Genomic DNA, 21,437 nt, shown 5'->3' on the forward strand with positions numbered 1-21,437 from the left:
CCGTGTGACGGATGAAAAAAAAATAAAAAGAAAAGAAAAACTACCACATTACTTGAAGCGAGACTGGTTTGGGTCGACAATGTTGCGGGGCAGAGGACTCTATCCCAATAGAACCATCATCCATCATTTCATCGAAACCCAAAAGATTGCGTTGCCATGGGTGGAGCAGCAAAGACCCTCCTCACTCTCTCCCTCTCCTCAAATCTCTTCACCCTCTCTCGTCTCCCAGCAGCAGCCAGACGCTTCTCTCTCCCAAAACCCACCAGGGTTTTAACAGGGTTTAGGCCCCTTTGCACAACCACCATCACTCCCGCCGTTCAAGTCGAAGACCAAGACGTGCTTCAACCCCTGAAGCATTCCGTGCTTCTCGAGAGGCTCCGGCTCCGGCACCTGAAAAGCAGCTCTGCCAAGCCACAGAATAACCCCAATGGGGAGAGGCAGAGTGAGGATAGGTCAGTGAGGAAGAAGAAGGTTGAGGTTGATAGTTTTGGGGAGTTGGGTCTGACTGAGGAGGTGTTGGAGGCTTTGAGAGAGATGGGTATTCAAGTTCCTACTGAGATTCAGTCCATTGGAATCCCAGCTGTGTTGGAAGGGAAGACTGTTGTCTTGGGTTCTCACACTGGCTCTGGCAAGACTCTGGCTTACATGTTGCCTGTTGCTCAGGTGCTCTCCTTTTGAACAAAATTATGTGGGTCAGTTGGTTTTTCGGATATTGTGGTTTGTTATGATGCCAAGTTTTAAACTTTGGATGAGTTTTTTTGCTTTCTCGAACTTAGACTTCACTGTGTTCTATTTTTGTTATTTATCTTTGAAATGTGTAGTATACTCATTGATTTCTTGTGTTCTTCGCGCCTACCTTTGCCGAAATCTGTTTCTGGTATTGAGTTGGTTGAGTTTCTTTAGACTGTGATAACTTGTGCATTCTTCTTTGCTTGCTCATAGTTTCACCAATTGTAGAAATTTTTATGTTTAATCTTCTTTTAATGAAAAAGAAGAGAAAACTGCAAATTATGGATAAATATTGGTGTTGCTGATACTTAAGAATAAGAAAACAGAAATAGTGCCTACAGTACATATATATCAATGAGTAATGCTGTTAATCTGTTGATTTGTAGCTGCTGAGAAGGGATGAGGCCCAAAATGGTATTATAATGAAGCCCAGGCGTCCCCGAGCTGTTGTGCTATGCCCAACTAGGGAGCTGTCTGAACAGGTTTCTTTTATACTTTAAAATTTGGAACCACTCCTGGAATCTGCATTGTCTATTGACTGACATCTGGTGTGTGCTGTAGGTGTTTCGTGTTGCCAAGTTCATCAGCCATCATGCAAGATTCAGGTCTACTATGGTAAGCGGTGGTGGTAGGTTGAGACCCCAGGAGGACTCGTTGAATAACCCAATTGACATGGTAGTTGGTACCCCTGGAAGGATTCTTCAACATATTGAGGACGGCAACTTGGTTTATGGCGACATCAAATACTTGGTACTAGATATAGTTCTTGATTTAGGACTCTTAATAAATAATATGATAATTTCAATTTTGCACCATGTTTGATAAATGAAATCGGTCTGATGAGTTGTTCGTGCACTTGGTGATGTTGTTGATCTGTTAGGTGTTGGATGAGGCAGATACTATGTTTGATCGTGGCTTTGGTCCAGACATTCGCAAGTTTCTTGCCCCATTAAAGAATCGTGCTTCAAAACCTGATGGCCAAGGATTCCAAACTGTTTTGGTCTCTGCCACAATGACAAAGGTGCGTTAACTTGGATTGCCATCTTTATTATGCCATTATCATCCATTTAAAAAACCTGATATTAATATTTGGGCCTATCAGCACCAACTGGAAGTCAATCGTTCCTTACACCTTACCACTTGTCACCAAATGGGACTAATTTGCTTGATAAATGAGCCTGTTATACTTCTCTTTTGCTGGGCATGTAATGAGTTCTTTTTCATTTTTATTGTTCGTGATTACAAATTTGACTTTTAGCAATGGACCATAGTTGAGATAGTCAGATCTACTGTCCAGCATTCACTGAGATCATTGTTTTTTCTTAGACTAGAAGACCATGAAGATTGACATAGGAGGGTTGGTGTCTTTTACATATATATTTAAGTGACTCTCTTCTTGGGATTTCTTGGGCAGAGGGATATTTTCTTACATTAAATGTGACCAAGGAAGTTTTGATTTCCTTTTGAAGAATGTGCAGCCATTTTCAGGTCATGCTTTTGCAGGGACAGATATTTAGGAGCTGTTTCTAGGAATACTAAGAACCTGCCTCTTAGTTTATTTTATACAACTCCCTTGAATAGTTCCAATACTCTTGTTTTCAGATATAACCAGAAAAAAGAGAGGAACTATTAGGTTTACAGCGTTCATTATTATACACAAATCCACAAGAATAACTTATGCAACTTTCTATTTGCCAAAAAAATTAGCCCAAAATAAATATTTGAAGTTTCAGAGTCAAGCTAATGATGAGTCATTACTAATGTCTTCCACTGTGGAAACCCTTAGACTTATATAGTTTTGTTGAAGGAGAATCCTTTTGGTATTGTTCTTGCATGGCACATAGAATACTTGAAAGCCTTCTTGCATAGAAGAACCCAACTGTTGCATAAACCGGGATTTCAGCATGTTAAATATACTAAGAGCAGCACGTGTGGAGAGCGAAAAACTTATGTTGTGGATCCAAGGAGAAAACTGTGAAAGACAGTATTAATATCTCTTTAATTAATTTGTTATAAATTACATATTGATGCATCATTCACATGGGGGTTGAAAATTGATAAGATACTTGACGAAGACATGCAATGTATGAACATAAAAGATGGTATTTTTTTTCGAATATATCTTTTAGATGTGTTGCCGGACATCCCGTAAATTGAAAAATAATAATAATAATAATAATAATAATAATACTCCTTCCATATGAGTTTTTTTTTTTTTGGTGAGACCTTCCATATGAGTTTAGATATTGTGCTTGACTTAGAATACTATTTAGTATGTCAGAACAAGTTCGAAACTGATATTGAGTTCTTAGCTTATGCATCGCCAAGTGGGTGCTGGATTGTTGTTTTTGTTTTCAAATAATCTTCTACCCGTGAAAATCATAATCTAGCCAACTTTTTCTGCAAAAATTGTCTTCATTGGCATCACTAGTTGACATTTGTGGATTTGGCAGGGAGTGCAAACTCTTATTGATGAGGAGTTCCAAGGAATACTACATTTGCGCACTTCCTCACTGCATAAGAAGATTGCATCTGCTCGTCATGATTTCATTAGGCTTCCTGGTTCTGAGAACAAGATGGAAGCACTGCTGCAGGTCTATTTCTGTGATACCCTTTGTCTTATCCATTCTTTACTTATCTCTAGTGCTTATTATTGTCTTTCACTTTTGGAAAATTATATCTATTTTTTATATTCTTGGATAGTTCAGTAAAATTATTAATGCCTTTGTTAAGCTACTGAATTCTTAAGTATTGAGGGGGAGAATGTATAGATATTAACTATTTAACTCAGAAATTTGTTTATCTTTTGATGCCATATTAAAAGAAAAGAAGAAGAAAAAAGGAACCTGAGATTTTGATTTCAATTTGGACTCTCAGTATTTTGATTGTTACTGGTGAGTGTTTTGTTACTTTGTATGTAACTTGCTCGATGAAGTAATGAACATGTTGATGGAGATTCAGTTGTTTAAAAAAATTAAGGTGTTGATGGAACTTGCTCAGCTATCAGAAAGCTCATAGATAAACTGAGTTGTATATCTTAATAAGAATACTGATACCTCTGGTAAGCTAGTCAGTTGTAGGAATAGAGAGATTACCATAGCTGACTAGAGGGATCCCCATTATAAGTATGCCAGTCAGTTTGTAAGAATTATAGTGGTTAAATCCCTAGGATCTTTACTCAGACTTTACGATATAAGCAAAGATAAAAACAAATGAGCACAGAAACAAACACAGTGGAATTATAGTGGTTCAGCTATAATTAGCCTACGTCCACTTTGTGATCTCTCTTGAGAGAATCACTAGCACTATGGAGAATAACAACTTGATTACAAGTACTTATTGAAATCCTTATGCTAATCCCCAACTCCCTGCTAGATCTCTTATCTCTCTATCACTCTTGACTCTCTAGGTTTTCTGTCTCACACTTAGAGAATCCCCCTGCGGCTCCCTATTATAGGGGCTGCTGATACAATAAGATTTTTTAGGACTCCTAAACCTAGCAGACAAAATCCTAACAGATCTTGAAAGATTACTTTCCTAAAACTTATAGAAAATCCTCTTTCCTTTCTAGACTAAGATTTTCCTGCTGAATCCTTAATTTCCAAATCATATCAACGAGCCAAAACACAACAAGAATATTCCTAATGTATTAATCCCTAGAAAATGGACCCCAAAAACTTATACCTTCTTCTCAACCCCGAGATGTTTCCTAATCGAAACCCCAGAACCGGATTCAAAATACCATAGCCTCAAATCAGAATCCCAGAATTCCAAATGAAAACCCCAAGACTTCAAATTGAAACCCCACATATAGCACAATTTAATAACTAGAACTGGAAAAAACAGAGAGGCAAAGAGGTGATTTAAATTGCAGAAGCCCTAAGCCTACTTGTTTTCACGTATCTATATGTATGTTGAGTCGATAGAGACCGTTTCTGTTTACCTGTCAACCACGCCTCTGATGGGTCAGTATTGTTCCTTGACACCAGAAGATAATTGTATCAACCCATATTGCAGTTCAGTGGGTGTCTTTAACAGCGGTCAGAAATAATTTAGTTATTTTGTCTAAATTCAATAATAACCAACAGGTGTAAGTAGAAGTATTTGGCCACACTGACAGAAAACATTCACGTGTCACTACAGCTGTGATCAGTGATTTTTACGGAACTGTTACTTGAGTGTTGAATTCCTTTATTCTTTTTGTACCTAGCTTGGTCTCCTTCACTTCTGGCAACTTTGCCTTACACGTCTCAGCACTTTTCCAACAGAAAACTTTGTGGATTTGTGGTGAAACAGGTTCTCGAGCCAAGTTTAGCAAAGGGAAACAGAGTAATGGTATTCTGCAACACATTAAATTCCAGCCGTGCTGTGGATCACTTTCTCAACGAAAACCAGATCTCCACTGTGAATTACCATGGTGAGGTGCCAGCAGAACAAAGGTGAGACAGTAAAGGATTTTACCTCCTATCACCTTCCACTTATAATGTCTGTGCGGTAAACATGCTGTACTATCTGGGCATGGAGTACGATTTACACCTTTGGCTTTACTTGTTGGCAACAACAAGTTGTTGAAATTGTTTTAAATCTAATGTGATATTGAAGATGGTTGCTCTTAACCTTTAGTCAGTTCATCTATTTGCATAAACTCATCATTTCATGGTTTGCATCCTTCGCCTTAGTCTGTACTCTTAACATGCACAAGGCTACATGAGTTCATTTTTTATTTTATTTTTGGAATTAATGAAAGATTTTCATTAATTACATGAGTTCATACTAAAACATAAATCAATATAAATTTCTGTCAACCAGTCATCAGTGTTTTGCCTAACTACATTCTTGTAACACTAACCCAGGGTTGAAAACCTCAACAAGTTCAAGAGTGATGATGGAGATTGCCCAACATTGGTCTGCACGGACCTAGCTGCGAGGGGACTAGACTTGGATGTAGACCATGTTATCATGTTTGATTTTCCCTTGAATTCTGTAAGCCTCAGAAGTGTGAACTAATTCCCTAATGTGAACAAGACTCCCATTTGTTTCCATTTCTATTATTATGAACCGTAATATTTCCCCTTTCTGATTATTTAGATTGACTACCTTCATCGTACCGGAAGAACAGCTCGCATGGGTGCAAAAGGTATACGTTCATTTCTACTAGTATTTTTTTTTTTTTTTTTTTTTTTTTGTTAATATTCTCTGGGGTAATTATTGTCATCGCTAGACTTACCAATCCATTTGTAATGTTTCTAAGTTTTTTTTTTTGTTTTATCTACAAAATTTTGAGTGCAAAAGATACAACATTCTTAAACATAACTTGCATTTTGGGTGCAAAAGATGCAACGTTCTTAAACATAACTTGCACAGTAAAAATGAAATTGTAAAATTGGGTTTGCCCGATATAGGGTGGGCAAATAGATTGCCATAATGATAGATTAAGGGTTGGATCTCATCTGATGTAATTTAAAATAATATCAAATGAAGAGAATTGATTAAAGTGTCCTTCATAAGATTAAACTGTATCCTTGAACAATAAAGGCTTAATCTGGAAAATTAAAGGATAAGAAGTAACACGTCTTCTGTAAATTGAACATGGCCCTACTGATGGTCATCTGAGTGGTACATTTCTTTGGAGTTATTTCTTTTTTGAGTTTGACTGTCAAATGTTTTTCCTTTTCTCTGGTATTGTTCGGCAGCGTTAATTTCTTGATATTTATATTGTCATATACTCTTGTAAGTCATTAATTCTTTTAATACAGGGAAAGTGACGAGTTTGGTAACTAAGAAGAACCTCATGTTAGCTACTCGTATTGAGGAGGCGATAAAGAAGAATGAGAGCTTGGAATCTCTGAGTGTAGATAGTGTCAAGAGGGACGTTGCCCGTGCCCACATCACTCCACAAAAAACCAGTAATCCAAAATTTACAAGGGTCTCAAATCAGAAATCCAAGAGCAGAGCATCTGGAACAAAATATGCAAAGACATCTGTTCAGCCATCAAAATCGGTAAGGGCTGTAAAGCCTTCCAACACAAATAACTCTAAGAAAGCTTTTTCTTCTGGCAAGAGGCCATCAGAAAGCAGAAGGACACCTGCAGTTAAATCATCAGCTTCAAAGTTGAGTGTTGTTGGGTTTAGGGGGCGCACTTCTTGGTCTAATAAGAAAGAATCATCAGTGGCCAACTGATGGATCAATTTTACACTGAAATCCCCTCATAGTAAAGACTCAACATACCAACATATTGTGATATTAATGTTGACTGGATGCTTTAATTTACTAACAGAACAATGGTAGTATTGTGCTGGCTCTTGGCTGACATTTTTGATTTCCTTTTCCACTAATTCCATTAGGTTTCATACTCAGTGCATAGTAAATTCTACGGTGCTATTATCAAACATTCAAATTACATTGGACGCTACTTATCTTGTCAAACATGACATTTCAGTTGGTACTATTCTTTTAAATTAATAATTGTCTTGAGAAAAACAAAACAAGGACAAATAAATCTTGTGAAGGGAGGCATCATTGGTGTTCCTTATTGAAACCGAGTCCACAAGGCATGGTAGTTTTGAAACATTGTAGCAGTACTCTAGTATCAGTTGTTGCCATTTCGTTCTTCCTCATTTCCAGGTTAAACGAGGGGTTTTGTCTGGCTTGACGATGTTCCCCTCGGCGTCATAGATTATGACTCCTGAAAAATCTGGTAGCTGGCACTTACCTCCCATGAGTATGTTTTTCTGCCAGACCGGGTCTTCTTGGTCACCACTATCATCCATGCTTTCTTCATTCGGACCTGGTTGCATATGTTGTATTACTGGACTGTCGTCGACCAAAAAGTCAGTGCAAGAATTCCACCGGCGCCGCCATTTGCGTGAATGAGAAGCACACATGAACAATGAGAGGGCACAACATAGAAGGGTCAGAGCAGCCAGGCCGACTTGAAGTATGCTTGGTAGGGGGTGTGACAGAAGAAGCTGCCGAGCCATGAGGAACTTGAAGATGTAGTATGCAAGAATGGAACCAGGGTATCTTTATAGTTTCAAAATTTCCTGTAGAAGTAGTTGAAGTTGGAGGATTTGTTACAGTTTATATAGTGTGGTTTTGGTAAAGCTTTGACCTCCATATAGTTCCATTTTATTAATGTACATTTTCCCTCGTTGGTTGTTAAGCTTTTGGTGAGTTTAGGTAATAAAACTCATCCACCACCGAAGGTTTATAAAATCTGAGTTGGTGTACTGAATGTTTTCTTGTTTTCCAGCGATCCTCATTGTAGTTTCCGACCCCCTGAATCGACAATGAATAAAATGAAAACGAGAAATTGAATTGACATTGCATTTTCAATATTTTTTTTTAATTCCAGCGCACCCCCAGCCTTCATGGGACTAAAAACCTTGATAGGACAACCTCCGTCTAAGGTTGCATGACTACAATATCTGACATAACAATTATTCGGGGAGGATTGAGTGCCACCCGTATTACTGATACTAATAACTCATGAATTTTAATTGAAAACACTACATTTACCATGTATATTATTAGAATGCCGAATCGTAGTAGTACGGAGAGGATGAGCTTGAGCACGATTTTTGTTTCTTCTAATAGCAAAGAACGGTGGACTAAGGCCTCGTTTGTTTCATGGAAAGTAAGCATCAGGAAAGGAAAGTTGTTCCTTTCCAGTGTTTGGGAAAGCATAAGGAAAGAAAACACTTTCTTGATTGATGTGAAAATATGGGTAAAGTGGCTCCTTCCAAAATCCTAAAGAACCATTTTTTTTTTTTCTTTCCCTACATTTATTACGCACAACATAATTTTTTATTATATTAAATCTCAACTCTTTAACAACTTTCCAATAAACTTTCCTGATGTTACCAAACATCGGAATAAAAAATTCTTGTAAAATTTCTTTCCCGTTCACTTTTCCTTCCTATGGGAAAGAGGAAGGAACCACTTTCCCTTCCGTGAACCAAACGAGGGGTCGCTTACCATTGTTGGAACTCAAAATGTTAGATACTCTATTGTTTGGTTGCATAACTCAGTGCGGTTAGACGCTTAGAGCAATAGTCTATCATGCTCTTTGCCACAACTGTCGAAAAATTCGATCAATCTACCCTTGGATTCAATCACTTATTAGAGACATTCAACTCTTGGTATCTAACTTTGAAAAGATAAGTTATAAGCATGTTCCTCGTGGACGAGATTAAGAATTAGTAGTACAATGTTCCTAACTAAACGACTTGTGTCAAGAAGCCGCTCTTGCCTACGCTCATTGCCTTTAATTTTGATTAGTCCAGCTTTAGTTGTTTCAGTTGTTGTGGATGTTTTTGTAAATGAGAGTACGAATTTTTAGTATGTCATCTTGGTTGTTGATGTTTTTCGTCGTAATTGTTTTTTCGTTTTATTTCAGAAAGAAAAAAAAATTATAGCTTTTTAAATCGAGTATTTCTTTCCACCGGGGGTTGTAACTTTGGTCTGGCAAGTCGAGAGCAGAACGAAAAAATGCATCAGCGCTCGATTTGCAAATTCCTTCTGAGACATCATCGCATCTCGAAGCTCTCTCCCTTCAACTCCTCGGCTCACCGCATCTTGGACTCCACCTCATTTCCAAAACCCACCACAAATTTCCACCGGACCCTCTCAAACTCACCCACCCAGTTCATACCTCGCCGCCACTTCAGCGATTTCGACCAGAACAAAGAAGTGGACATGATCAATCTCAAGTTTGCAGAGGCAAGAGAGGAGATAGAGATGGCCATGGAGTCCAAAGAGACGGTCTATTTCGATGAAGAGGCTGAGTGTGCTCGGAATGCTGTCAATGAAGTTCTTGAAAGTTATGCGGCGTTGTTGGCCAAGTTGCCTGAGGAAAAAAAGGCCGCAGTGCAGAGGTCCATGGGCCTCAAGATTGAGCAGTTGAAAGCCGAAATCGAACAGCTCAATGAATGATAATGAGGTTGGTCCTTATTGGGCATACAATGAACTTTCATTTTTGTATTTCTGATTTTTTGTTTTTAATTGAGGCCAAGAGCTTAGGATGAAGTTTGTGAACTATGGGTGTTTTATGTTTTAACATGAAATAGATGACTACACATCTTGCTAATTCTGGGAAATGGGTGTATCTGAAGCTTATATTCTCAATTCCATTTGTTGGGTTCTTGAAAAGGTGGTTTAGTTCTTGACTATAGGGCTCGGATGTTGAGCTTCAGATGTAATGTGAAATCGTTGAGATTTGACCTTTCGATGACATCCTACCCCAAAGTTTAGTTTTTGTCAGTCTTATGTAAGCAGTGAAAAAACAATCTGAAGTAAGACAAAAATAAGGCTAGGAGGAGAAAATGAGAGGAATGTAAAATACTAAGGTTTGCAGAAATCAGACCAAAAGAGTGGAAAAAGAAGGAACTTTTTCAGGCTATAATGGAACATTGATTTATCTGGATATAATTCTTACCTTATTCGCTGTATAAAATACTTTTCAGAAGTGACCTTGGGCGGTGAAGGGAACCCTTTAGCTCTGCAACCTCTCATGTTCACAATTATACCATTACTTAAGTCGCCACTCTGCAGAAATACATTGTGATGGAATGATCTACCACATTTGTTAATATAATATCTTCTGAGAATTTTGATAACAGCTAAATTCTTGTATTTTTTTTTTACATAATTCAACGGCCAAACTTATACGGTAGTTAAGAGAATTCAACAATAGTATTACATGTAATCTAAAACTCTTTAAGTTTTCTCTTCCTCTATGTATTGAGGATCTGATGTCTTTATTAGCTAAATTAGATGGTGTGGTGCTGGTCTCTTCTAGGCTAGATAGGAGAAGATGGTTTGTGGAATCTTCACGGAACTTTTTGTTCCGCTCCTTATTCTAGATGCTTGACGAACAACCCTTGTTTTAATTGTCATCTCTACCGCAATCAGTACCCCCGTAGGTTTCTGATGTCAGCTTCAGCTGAGAGTAGAATCTTACACGCTCACCACCTTTTTTTACACTTAGGAAGGGATGGTGGAGGAGCTGGATTGACTATGGGAGAGGGTTTGCTTCTTAGCCTCTTTATGGACTTCAGTTTTTTTCGGAGTTTAGGATTCCCCTTTCCTTTTTTTCTTTTTCCCTCTATTTCTGTAAGTCTGAGAGGGATCGCTGTTGTTTCTTGGAGTATTGGTTGTTTAGCTTTCCAGTGTTCTTTCTTTGTTTAATGGATTTCTTATCCCTTGGTATGCTACATCTTAAGGAGGCTGATTATGTTACATCTCTGGTCCTCCAGCTGACATAACTAGTCATGTAAGGTCATATACGATTTGCTTGTGGATCTTAACAACTGAGGAGTACAATTTGGAAGAAATTCAGGAAAACAAAGAGTTAAGTAAGAGTAGGATGAACTAAACATGACAAACATATAACAGGAAAATGTTGCCAGAAATAGATGCAGGTTACAAAGTACATTTGTTTTCATCCTTTCTTCAGAAGCATGTCTTGACTGTAGTTTTTTAATAGTCGTTTCTTTTTCATGACATCCTTTCTTATTTGGTTTTATGCTCAAAACTATTGTCATGTAAGATTTATTAAATAAAACAACAAAAGGACACTAAATTATAAAAACCAATGGATAGTTAGATGGTAACGTTAATTAGTACGGGCATACATATAAATGCGGGTTCCCTTAAGTATTGTTGTCAATCTCGTCTTTATGATGAAGTCCATAATTGAGTTTCTTTTTGGTGGTAATTTGGAACATAAGACTTTAGACAGAGCCTCAAGCAATTTTAAGTGAGGAAATAGCTGTTAAACTAACAGTAATCTCTGGTATGGTTCTGCCAAAACCTTCATTTGATTTTCATTTTCTGATTACAATGTGGTCAGGAGTTTCTATATGTTCTGGGTCTACATATTGTTGCATTATTTCATTGTTTTCAGATACTTGCTTTATATTGGACTTTAGAATCTTTGTTGTTATTCTGATCTGATACATGAGTCTGTGTGTGTGTATTCATATATTTATATGTATGGATGCAACTCCTACTTATTCAGTCCGTGTCCTTATGTCTATCTCATACTATTTTTTTCTTTCTCCTTCCCACTATCATCCGTTTCGAAATAGAGCAACCATGCTGGGCTCAGATCAATCTTGGCATGAATGTGATAGTTGCAAGCATCGATTGAGTTTTGTCTGACTTCTTGAATTTATTGGCCATTTTGTCTAAATTGAGTTGATCAAATTGAGATATTTTATAAATAATGAACAGTGATGTACTGGGGCCTGTCTTTGAATGTTTTTAGGGAGCCCTTCTAGTGAGAACCCATAAGTTGAGGACTAGTTGAGGACTTTTCGGTTTATGGTTTAAAAGACCTATTTTTCTATCACATCTTGGCATCTCATCCGTTCAGTTTTTAGGTCTATATGTGTAGATCAACCTTACAAATTTTCAGCCAAATCGATAATCGTTAAGGTAACGAACTAGATCAAATTAATGGACGAACCAAATCTGTCAAACATGAACCGTTCAAGTTCATAATTGGTAAATCACACTTATGAATGTCTTAACGATTTTCAATATGCCTGAAAATTTGTAGAAATGATCTACTCATAAATACCTATAACCTAAACGGTCAAGATGTGGATATAAGATCTAAAAATAGGATGAGCCGAAAAGTCCTCAACTTAAGAGTCCTCGTTAGAAGGGCTTCCATGTTTTTATTTAAGGCAATTATAGTTGTTGATTTGTTTGAAAAGAAACTTAGAAAGGACAGAAGAAGCCGAGGTAGGTGGCTGTCCTACAAAGGAAATGGGGCAAGTTGTGTTGTTATAAGTTTTGTATTTGGAAATGCTCAGAAAAATCTTCTGCTTAACATCGTGATTTGGAATTTTCTATTGCTAGTAAGAAGCAGAATTGTCATGAACAGACGGGGATGCTCATTTCAGCTTGTCATGAATGTGGTGGGTTTTAGTGTAGTGAGAACTTGTTTCAGATACGACTTTAAGAGTTGGTCAATAGCTCTTCTATGTGGAAAAGAGTGAACATAATTGTGATTTCATACCAGGTCATCATGAATGTGGTGGGTTTTGAAGTTTGTGTGGTGAGGATTGGCTATAGTTACAAGTTTGTTTGATTCTTGGTCAATACCTCTTGTATCATTTGAGTGTTTCGGCCATAGGGTTGCTCTTTCTTTTCTTACTTCTTAGCAAAGCACCAACATCTTCATACAATCGTCCCAAAACAGGAAAGTTACCGACTTGTCTGTTGAGTTGCAAATAGACCCAACTGAGCATCAGTCTATCATTGCAGGTGTGAAGTTACGAGGTACTGACAGTATGCCTGAATTGGTTTTACCACCTCCAGCTAACAAAGCTCCCACTGAGTCTCGTATAACAAAACTAGTACTACCAGTGTTTGTAGCTTGGAAGGAAGAACTATCTACATTAATTTAAAAAACCCCTACCCAAGGTGCTTTAGTCAAACCAGGTTCCTTGGCAGGTTTAGTTCTTTGCAGCTTCACCATTCTAAACTCTCAGCCTTGTCATTGATGAAATAATGGTGTCGATAACCGAACCAGTCTGATCATTCCAAACTCTGTCGTTCCTTTTTTGCCAAATATTCCACAACAAATACACCAATTCCCCCAAGAACGATGCTAAGCTAGAGAGTGCATTAACACAAGCATTCAACCATTCCAGTAAAGTCCAAATGAAGCACAGAAGGGTTCAAACCTGGGAGAGTAACACATGGATTGAAGAACCTGCCTAGTACGAGGGCAGTCCCTATACAAATGCAGTGTGGTTTCTACTACATTTTCACAAAGAGTAAAATTGAATGACTCAAGCTCCACTTGTTTTGAAGCGAGCCTGGGGTTAGGAAACATTTAGAATACCATTGGATTGTAGAATGTCATAAAAAAATTAAAATAAAAATAAAAATTGATTGCAGAATCATGTATAGGCTGAGTTCTGAGTTCAATTCTGATCTTGGTAAATGAGTAATCACCAAGTAGCAAATAAGAGTTGAAGTTCCAAATGAAAATACTTCCTTGGTTCTTTGTAAGTTTGAAAAAGGAATTTCATTAGGATCAGTTTAATCTGAAATGGTATCTAGATAACCCAATTCACTAGGGCCTTTTGTTAGGAGTTCTCAGGAAGAGTAAATGAAGAGTAAATGAATATGATTAGTTCCAGAGGTGATAGCTTACAATAATAGAATCATTCCTAGAAGCTCATACAAAAGGAAAGGACAGAACAATAAAAATAAGAAGGAACAATTTACATGATGTACAAAATTCAGTCGAATGCCCAAAGGGATAATCAGGTTTCATGCTGAGAATCTTAAGCATTGCTTCTGTAGCTTTACCAATAGGTCATGAGGTAAATGAAGTGAATGGACCTTTCAAACACTAATCTCACAACATATATTTTCTTTTTTCGGTCAAGGGATGTGTGAGAAGTATGATGGGCAGTCGAACAGTCCTCTTCATATTACAAATATCATAGGAAAAACCTTGAGCCTCGGCTTCATTTTCATTACTTTTCAAATTTGAACCACTTCCAATTTGCATACATGTTTAGACTATCAAACGGTAGAGAATTGGTTCGAGGGGATTCTGACCTACGAGATAGAACAGCAGGCAGCTTTTGCCTATACTTTTTTGCCATCAATTCAGCCTCTGAAAATAATTTCTGCCGAAATGAAGACATATTAACAAAGCCGATAACTAATTATAGAAACAATACAAAAACCAAATGTGTTTTCAATTGTGAGGAAAGAGATGATACATACCTCTTTGTTCGATACAAACAGGCCAGGCTCGCTTTCAAGGTCTGCAATGCTGTTTAAGAAAAGCAAATTAAATTCGGGATTAGTCCAGGATTTCCAACCTTAATGAACTTCATTAAGAAAATAAAAAAATTAGTAACGACAGTAACTAGCTCATAAATAATTTGAGTAGGACAATAAGGCTAAGATAAAAAAAAAATTAAAAAAAAAGAAGATAGAATGTGTTTGAAATAAGTCAGAAAACTATGTATGGGAATCATTTGAAATCTGTGTTTTCTTCTTTTCCTTTAAATTACCTAGGGGGTGATTGTTATAGACTAGTCAGGCAATTGAACTATATCCTTGGTAGGAAATTTTGCCTAATGAATGACCTACTGCAGCTTATATCGCAGATGTCCCTTTGTCATAATCATAATCACAAAAGAAACTCAAGAAACATATATAGGACTTTATAAAATGACAGGAAGTACAAATTGTGTCTGAGATAAAGTTCAATTAAATACACCACTGAAATCGATTGTCTACAAGTGATTTTTTAGTACAGTAGCAGTCTGTACTAGCAGTGGTTGTGTTACAACAAGGGCAGAAATAACCCCAAACGACAAACAGAAGACTTGCCAATCCAGACAGTTATCATTTGCACTTCCTGCAAGGGGCAGGAATGAAATAGAAACACTGGCCTATTGCCATTGGTCCTCTTTGTACGTGGTAGGTCCTCAGTTCGACTGAAAGACATAGAATCAATTGTGTTCAAAACTATGAAGGCTACAAACAATTGACTATTATGATTCTCCTGGCAAGAACATAATATACTTGTAAGTTTATCTTAAGAGACAAGCTATTGCATGATAACCCTTACACATTGAGCCAGCTCACAAATCAAATCCCCTGGAGAACTCCTTTGTCAAATTAAATCTAGTCAGATTCTTAAACTAGGATCTTTATCAAATATGATGTCATTGCCCATCCTTAATCTGGGAAATCATCTAAAGTGATCCCTGCCATTCTTGTATATCTTTTCTAGAGACTACAACATATATAAATTAGGATATGTAGATCTTGGAATGACATCTATCACTGTTTGGATCAATAGAAACTAAATGTTGTCTGCCGTTGATAAAGAGACTTCTAAAGGATTACTTTATCCATGAGAACAAGTATGAAGTTCATATACAAGAACAAAGTCCACCGACCATTTCTTAACCATTAACCAAAAATCATTATAGAACGAATTTTTCACATGGGAAATTGTTGGGAAAAAAAACAATGGGGTTCCAGCAATAATATTGGTATGTCCAAGACCAAAGGTCTCCAATCAGAACAGCCACAAATTCAATGAACAAACTGTTGCTCAATCCACTTGACCAAAAGGTCATAGGTTAGGCTTGAACCAGAAGTGAAACAAGTACCGAGTTTAATACATTGGACCAGTTATATATTATTTCTGGGATATTTATTTTTTTCGCTCAAGAAAAGCAAGAACGATGATGACTTCACTTGGTCCGAAGAAAAAAACAGTAATAATAATAATAATCCACTTCTCACATACCTAAGAGATATTTTATCAGGAAACATCGACTTCACAACCAGAACTTTGATCTTCTCATCAACAGAAAGTAGGTCGCCAACGGAAGTGATTCGGGAACGAGTGATGTTTGAGATATGCAGCAAGCCACTGAGAAGAAATAAGAAGAGTTCAAAGCATTTGTCCATCTAAAGTCTTATATATTATAACCGAAAAAATTTAACAAAGAACAAGTTTCAGCATCATTATAGAATTTAATGACAACGTGAAAGCAAAGCAATGTGTGTGAATCTTTTTGTTGTTGTTGATTTTACCTTTTTTTTACATATATTTTCGACTTTGGTAAAAGCTTTCCTTGTCAGGTCCTTGACATTCGCTGTATATTTAACTCTCTCTCTCTTTTTTTCTTTTTTTTTCTCAAGATTTAACTCTAATTTGCAAATAACACAATTTTTCTCTTTCATTTCAAATAAGTTGCAAATGAAACTACTTATAACTTCTATACTGAAACCAAAAAAATCCTATACAAAATATAACAAAAGGGAAACCTAGCAGGTGCTTCTAACAGAGTGACTGATATGATTATGATTATCCATCTAAATCATGGAATGTCCTTGCCCTTATGCTCTGTTACATCACAAGACCCTAAAAATCATACTATAATATAATTAATCATTTTCAGCATTGTGGAAAATCCTGAGATTTCAGAAGGAAGCAGTAGTAATCTTGCTAGGTACAGATTGCAAAATACATTCCTTTCTCAGTTTGAAGCCTTGGAATCTTTATTTTCAGTTCGTTGGGCTTAATGTCACTCCCCTTGGAAAATCTATAAATTTTTAAATTTCATTCTGGGGTTCTCATTTGGAGAACGTATTCCACAAATGTGCAGCATTTCCCCTACTTTTCAAAGAGGTAAAATCAGGGAAACTTTGTCACCTAGACTAATAACGACATAGGTATGCAATTTCTTTACCTTCTGTTAGTTTCACCTATCCTGACTTGGGCTCCATATGGAAAAATTTTCTTGACAGTCCCTTCCAAAAGTGTTCCCTCTCTAAGGTTTAACATTTCCTGCAATATTATATGGCAACTGAGGTCAAGTTTAAAAAAAAATGGAAAAAAAAGGTGTAAAATTACATGCAAGCAGATTCCATGTAACAAAAGAGCATGAACCAAATGAAATTCAGTACAGAACTGACCCAAGCTTCCCTTTCGCTCAATACCAAGTCATTCTTGGCTTCGTCTATTCGAGTGATCTGCACATACATCTGGCTTCCCACCTACACCAACAAACATAATTTGTAACGAACACACTTACAATAAAACCTCTTCAGTTATGTAAAGAATATACATGTACCCATTATCAGTATAGTTCAAGAATCAAGTAGATACTGACTCTAGAAACTCACAGTCATTTCTGCCGGAAAAGAAAATGAGGGCAAAGAGGACAGAAAAGAGAGAGACAAAAACATTAATATTCCAAAGAGGAAGACAATCAATTTATAAACATAAGAATAGGGAATATGGGCCCAACCCCTCATTACAATTCCTAGCCATGTTACCTGTCCCAATTTTTCTGCATAACGAACTTTTAAAAAGTAAAATTAGCAGAATCATACTTAAGTTCTACCAACAAGAGATTAATGGTGATTACCTATTCAACTGAAAAGATATGAAAGAAAACTAATCATAGAACTCAATATTCATTTTGCATCTGCGAAGGTGAGAATATGGTCTGTGATTGAGTTCTCATAACATGGAGGTCTCATTTATATTACATGATTTAAATAAATGGCAAAAGGCCAGATCTACAATTTCTGTTGAAGGTCTCTCAAGCTGTATGAGGGCACCCCAGAATTTGGGATTTCAAACACTTTCAAGAACCCCCCCCCCAATACACCATAGTTCTGGATATATAGAACATCTTATGAATATGGATATGCAACTTTTATTCAACTCTCTTGATAGAACTTTTAACAACTCAATGTAATGCACACATTTTACATATCTCAATCTTTGTAGCAAGAAATGCACCAGGAACATGACATCAGCATTAACTAAGGGATCAGATGCATCAGTAAAAAGAAAAAGAAATACACAAATCAGTCTTGAGTAGCTAAATTAAACTCAGGAAACAAAAAAGAAACTCGGAAAAGAAAATCCTAAAGATATTCAACATACATTTTCTTTCAGCTCTGTAAAGTTGTTGACTCTGCTCATTAACTCAGCTTTTGGAAGGAAAGCTCGCAAACCCTGAAATCCAAGTGATAAAAGTGTCATTTCTGAGACAAGTCCATGGTCCTATGAACAAAAGTCAGAGACACAAACCTCAATTCTCGTAAGAAGTCCTCCAGTATTCCATTCTGTAATTCTTACTCTGATAGGTTCATTGAGTTGTTTTATCTGTACAACAGATCGCAAGCACTTCAAATAATGTGTGGATTTCATTCTTATCATACTCCATCAATTAAACGTTAATGAGATAAAATGATTTCCCCCACAGATAATTAAAGAAAATCAAGTATCATGAATCAACTAATATCACACTTGCTAATAATTTTTTAAAGAGAATCATCTGCTGAAGAAGTCATGCAACAAGCACATAGATGTTCTGTAAAGTTTCCAATCACCAAACAGAACAAGAAAAAAGCAAGATAAGAACCTGCCTCACTCGGTGCCAAGCAATCCTGCGGAAGAGCCGCCTAGTTGAAAGCAAAGGCCGACCGCTGAGCGTTCTCCCAAGAACCTCAGCAAACAAAATAGTTCCAGTTTCCACAACAGGCTTCCCTGGCATTGGTGCTCCACGAACAGCTTCACTCTTGACAATTCCCATCTTCCCTCGAACCATAAATTCCTCGGCACCATAATCCGTTTCACAAAGCAAGTATTCCATCTCTTTGTCATACAAAGGTAACACCTCCTTAGTCAACATTGTACCCAGTAAGTCTGCCCCCACATTCACATCAAGCTTATTCTCATTACCCGAAACAACAACACCAACCACAAAATCACCAGGTTTCGGTTCATAGTACTCAACCTTAACCTTTTCAACCTCCTCATGCTCATCGTCCACTTCACTTGTCTCCTCAAACACTTCTACTTCAACCCCTCCCTTGTCTTCTACTTCCTCCATAGAATCTCTTGGAGTGAAAAACTTCAAAAAGGGCGCTAAAGCCTCGTTTTTTACAGATTCTTTATCTACTTCAGAAGCAGACCCATTCTCCATAGGAACTGGGGAAGGCTTGTTCAGCAACTCAAGCTCTTCATTATCTTCCATCTCAACTCCGTTGGCCTTATGGGCCAAATGGGTGCTCGGAAAAACATCAAAAACATCATTCCTAGAGCAAAAAGTGATGGCCTTCTTGGAAATTACGAGTCTTTTACGAAACCCAGATGAGGTATAACTTGGAGGCTTTGGAATTGAGTAGGCTGGGGAGGTCAGCGTGAGTGTGTTGAAGTTGTTAAGCAGTGGAGGTGAGTCGGGAGAAGAGAAAGACTTACAAGGGTGAACAAGGAGTAGCATAGCTTTGTGTTAATGTTTTGTCAGCTCATGAGCTCTAGCCAACCTTGGAATCGACCATTCTTTGCAGCGTGGCCTTCCCCGGCCAGTTTTATCCCTTCACTTCAGTCTGATATTTTGCGTCTTCACGGTTTTAACCCAAAGCGTTTAAATACCACCGCTTATTATCGAAACTAGCCTCATATTGGGGAAAACCCTTCGGTTGTTACCTGTTTAAACCATTTTACTTTTTAGTTTAAAGAAATTTTAAATACACACCCCTAATATCTTAATACACACCTCTTATTTAATACACTACCTATTAAGTTTTTCATTTCAATATTATACTTAATACACATCCCAAACTGTCTAAAATGCCCTTAATTTATGAAATATTCCGTTATTTAATATAATTAATATATATTTACTATTTGGTACCTCTTTTTACATATTATTTCGTCTAATTTTTGCTAGAAATTTTTGGTTATCATCGTTCAATTTATAATCAAATGATTATTGTTATATCTCAACTCTAAATCACCAATACAAGTTTTCAAAATTCACAATAGCACAACTGTAGAAGTACAGTAGCTATTAAACATATATAGCTAGTTATTCGATAAAACATGTCATGATAAAGATGCAGTATTTGACAATATGATATGCAAGATCAAACTAAAGCTGAGAAAGATGCAGTACTTGACAATATGATCTGTAAGATCAAATTAAAGCTGATACGGATACAAAAAAAAAAAAAAGACAACCAAAATGAATTGTGGAGAAGAATTAGGGTTAGAGGAGAAGACATGTTTTCGAAAATTTTAAGGTAGAAGACGTTGAAAAGAATACTTCTAGCGTGATTTTTTTTTTAATAATAGATGTATGTTTTAGTCATTTAGCTTACCTATAAAATCTCAACAGAAACATAAAATAGTAAGGGTGTGTATTAAGAGATTAGGGGTGTGTATTTAAAATTTCTCCTTAGTTTATTTAGGCTATGAACGAATGCGTAAATATTAAAATCTCTGCGATATATCTTATATATCATCGATATCTTTTTTTTTAGAGTAACTGATATATTTAAAGGAGTAAATATCTTATTTTTCACCGATTTGGTCAAATATCTCTGATTATGTCAAATCTACAATAAATCTTTGATATATTAAAGAAATATATGTAAAAAATTTGGGCGTAAACAAGAATCACCATCAACGATATTTGAAAAGAAATATAAAATAGAACAATTGGCAACTCCAAAAATATATACGACTATCATATTTAACAATACAATTCATAGGGTTATATCTTTTGGTATGAGTACTATACTTTTGTGGACCACCGTACGTCTTTTCAACCATTTGGAGTCTCTTTCTAGATGTAGATGAAGTTGATGTTTGTACAATTTATAAGTAAATCCAATAAATTAAATATTTAGAACAAAATTTTTCCCAAATTTCTGATATTTTTTCCTCAATATCTCAGATATATCCGATATCTCCCTTTTTTCAAAGTGTCGATAGATATGTCAATGCAGATATTCTAATCCTTGGGAATAAATACTTTGCTTTATAGTAGCAAAGATAAATGGATTTGGTCTTAAAACGAAAGAATATGTATGAACCTCTCATAATTGAGTAAATAAATCTCAGTTTTGGAGTACAGGTTATTCGACATTTTGATATCGAATATCTTGAAGCTGTAATATAGGTTATCTGACACTTTGATTATTGATACTGATATACCCTACCATAAAACAATTAAACATTAAGATTTAGTACCTTAATCATACGGAGTTTCAAGATAATATTTTGTATCTTAAAATTAGGGTTTTGAAATCCACACACATTAAATTGAAGAGAAATTTTAAATACACACCCCTAATCTCTTAATACACACCTTACTATTTTATTGTTTCTGTTGAGATTTTA

At 36.5% G+C, this 21,437-nt stretch overlaps 3 protein-coding genes across 3 annotated transcripts; 2 read left to right on the forward strand and 1 right to left on the reverse strand.

Annotated features, from left to right (window-relative positions):
* Positions 1 to 114: 114 nt before the first annotated feature.
* On the forward strand, positions 115 to 7,793 carry LOC101305813 (DEAD-box ATP-dependent RNA helicase 39-like). The gene is made up of 9 exons (XM_004290424.1): positions 115 to 663; positions 1,116 to 1,211; positions 1,291 to 1,479; positions 1,610 to 1,750; positions 3,183 to 3,323; positions 5,026 to 5,168; positions 5,583 to 5,712; positions 5,818 to 5,866; positions 6,486 to 7,793. Exons 1-9 carry the CDS (start codon positions 157 to 159, stop codon positions 6,908 to 6,910), a joined length of 1,821 nt encoding a protein of 606 aa, XP_004290472.1. The 5' UTR covers positions 115 to 156; the 3' UTR covers positions 6,911 to 7,793.
* A 1,265-nt stretch (positions 7,794 to 9,058) lies between these two features.
* LOC101306103 lies at positions 9,059 to 9,811 on the forward strand. The gene has a single exon (XM_004290425.1). It carries the CDS (start codon positions 9,221 to 9,223, stop codon positions 9,662 to 9,664), a length of 444 nt encoding a protein of 147 aa, XP_004290473.1. The 5' UTR covers positions 9,059 to 9,220; the 3' UTR covers positions 9,665 to 9,811.
* A 4,120-nt stretch (positions 9,812 to 13,931) lies between these two features.
* Positions 13,932 to 19,636, reverse strand: LOC101306395. The gene is made up of 8 exons (XM_004290426.1): positions 18,673 to 19,636; positions 18,339 to 18,413; positions 18,192 to 18,263; positions 17,210 to 17,290; positions 16,984 to 17,081; positions 16,035 to 16,160; positions 14,489 to 14,537; positions 13,932 to 14,388 (listed from the first exon to the last, which is right to left on the reverse strand). Exons 1-8 carry the CDS (start codon positions 19,531 to 19,533, stop codon positions 14,233 to 14,235), a joined length of 1,518 nt encoding a protein of 505 aa, XP_004290474.1. The 5' UTR covers positions 19,534 to 19,636; the 3' UTR covers positions 13,932 to 14,232.
* Positions 19,637 to 21,437: the final 1,801 nt, after the last annotated feature.

The sequence above is a fragment of the Fragaria vesca genome, linkage group LG2 (genome assembly GCF_000184155.1).
Source record: "Fragaria vesca subsp. vesca linkage group LG2, FraVesHawaii_1.0, whole genome shotgun sequence".
Lineage (NCBI taxonomy): Eukaryota > Viridiplantae > Streptophyta > Magnoliopsida > Rosales > Rosaceae > Fragaria > Fragaria vesca.

Coding starts and splice junctions, on each gene's coding strand:
- LOC101305813 (XM_004290424.1), top strand. CDS start 157: ATGGGTGGAGCAGCAAAGACCCTCCTCACTCTCTCCCTCTCCTCAAAT. Junction 664..1,115: donor ACATGTTGCCTGTTGCTCAG/GTGCTCTCCTTT, acceptor GTTGATTTGTAG/CTGCTGAGAAGGGATGAGGC. Junction 5,713..5,817: donor TTGATTTTCCCTTGAATTCT/GTAAGCCTCAGA, acceptor CTGATTATTTAG/ATTGACTACCTTCATCGTAC.
- LOC101306103 (XM_004290425.1), top strand. CDS start 9,221: ATGCATCAGCGCTCGATTTGCAAATTCCTTCTGAGACATCATCGCATC.
- LOC101306395 (XM_004290426.1), bottom strand. CDS start 19,533: ATGCTACTCCTTGTTCACCCTTGTAAGTCTTTCTCTTCTCCCGACTCA. Junction 17,291..18,191: donor TTACAGAGCTGAAAGAAAAT/GTATGTTGAATA, acceptor TTGTTGGTGTAG/GTGGGAAGCCAGATGTATGT. Junction 17,082..17,209: donor TGAGCGAAAGGGAAGCTTGG/GTCAGTTCTGTA, acceptor ATAATATTGCAG/GAAATGTTAAACCTTAGAGA.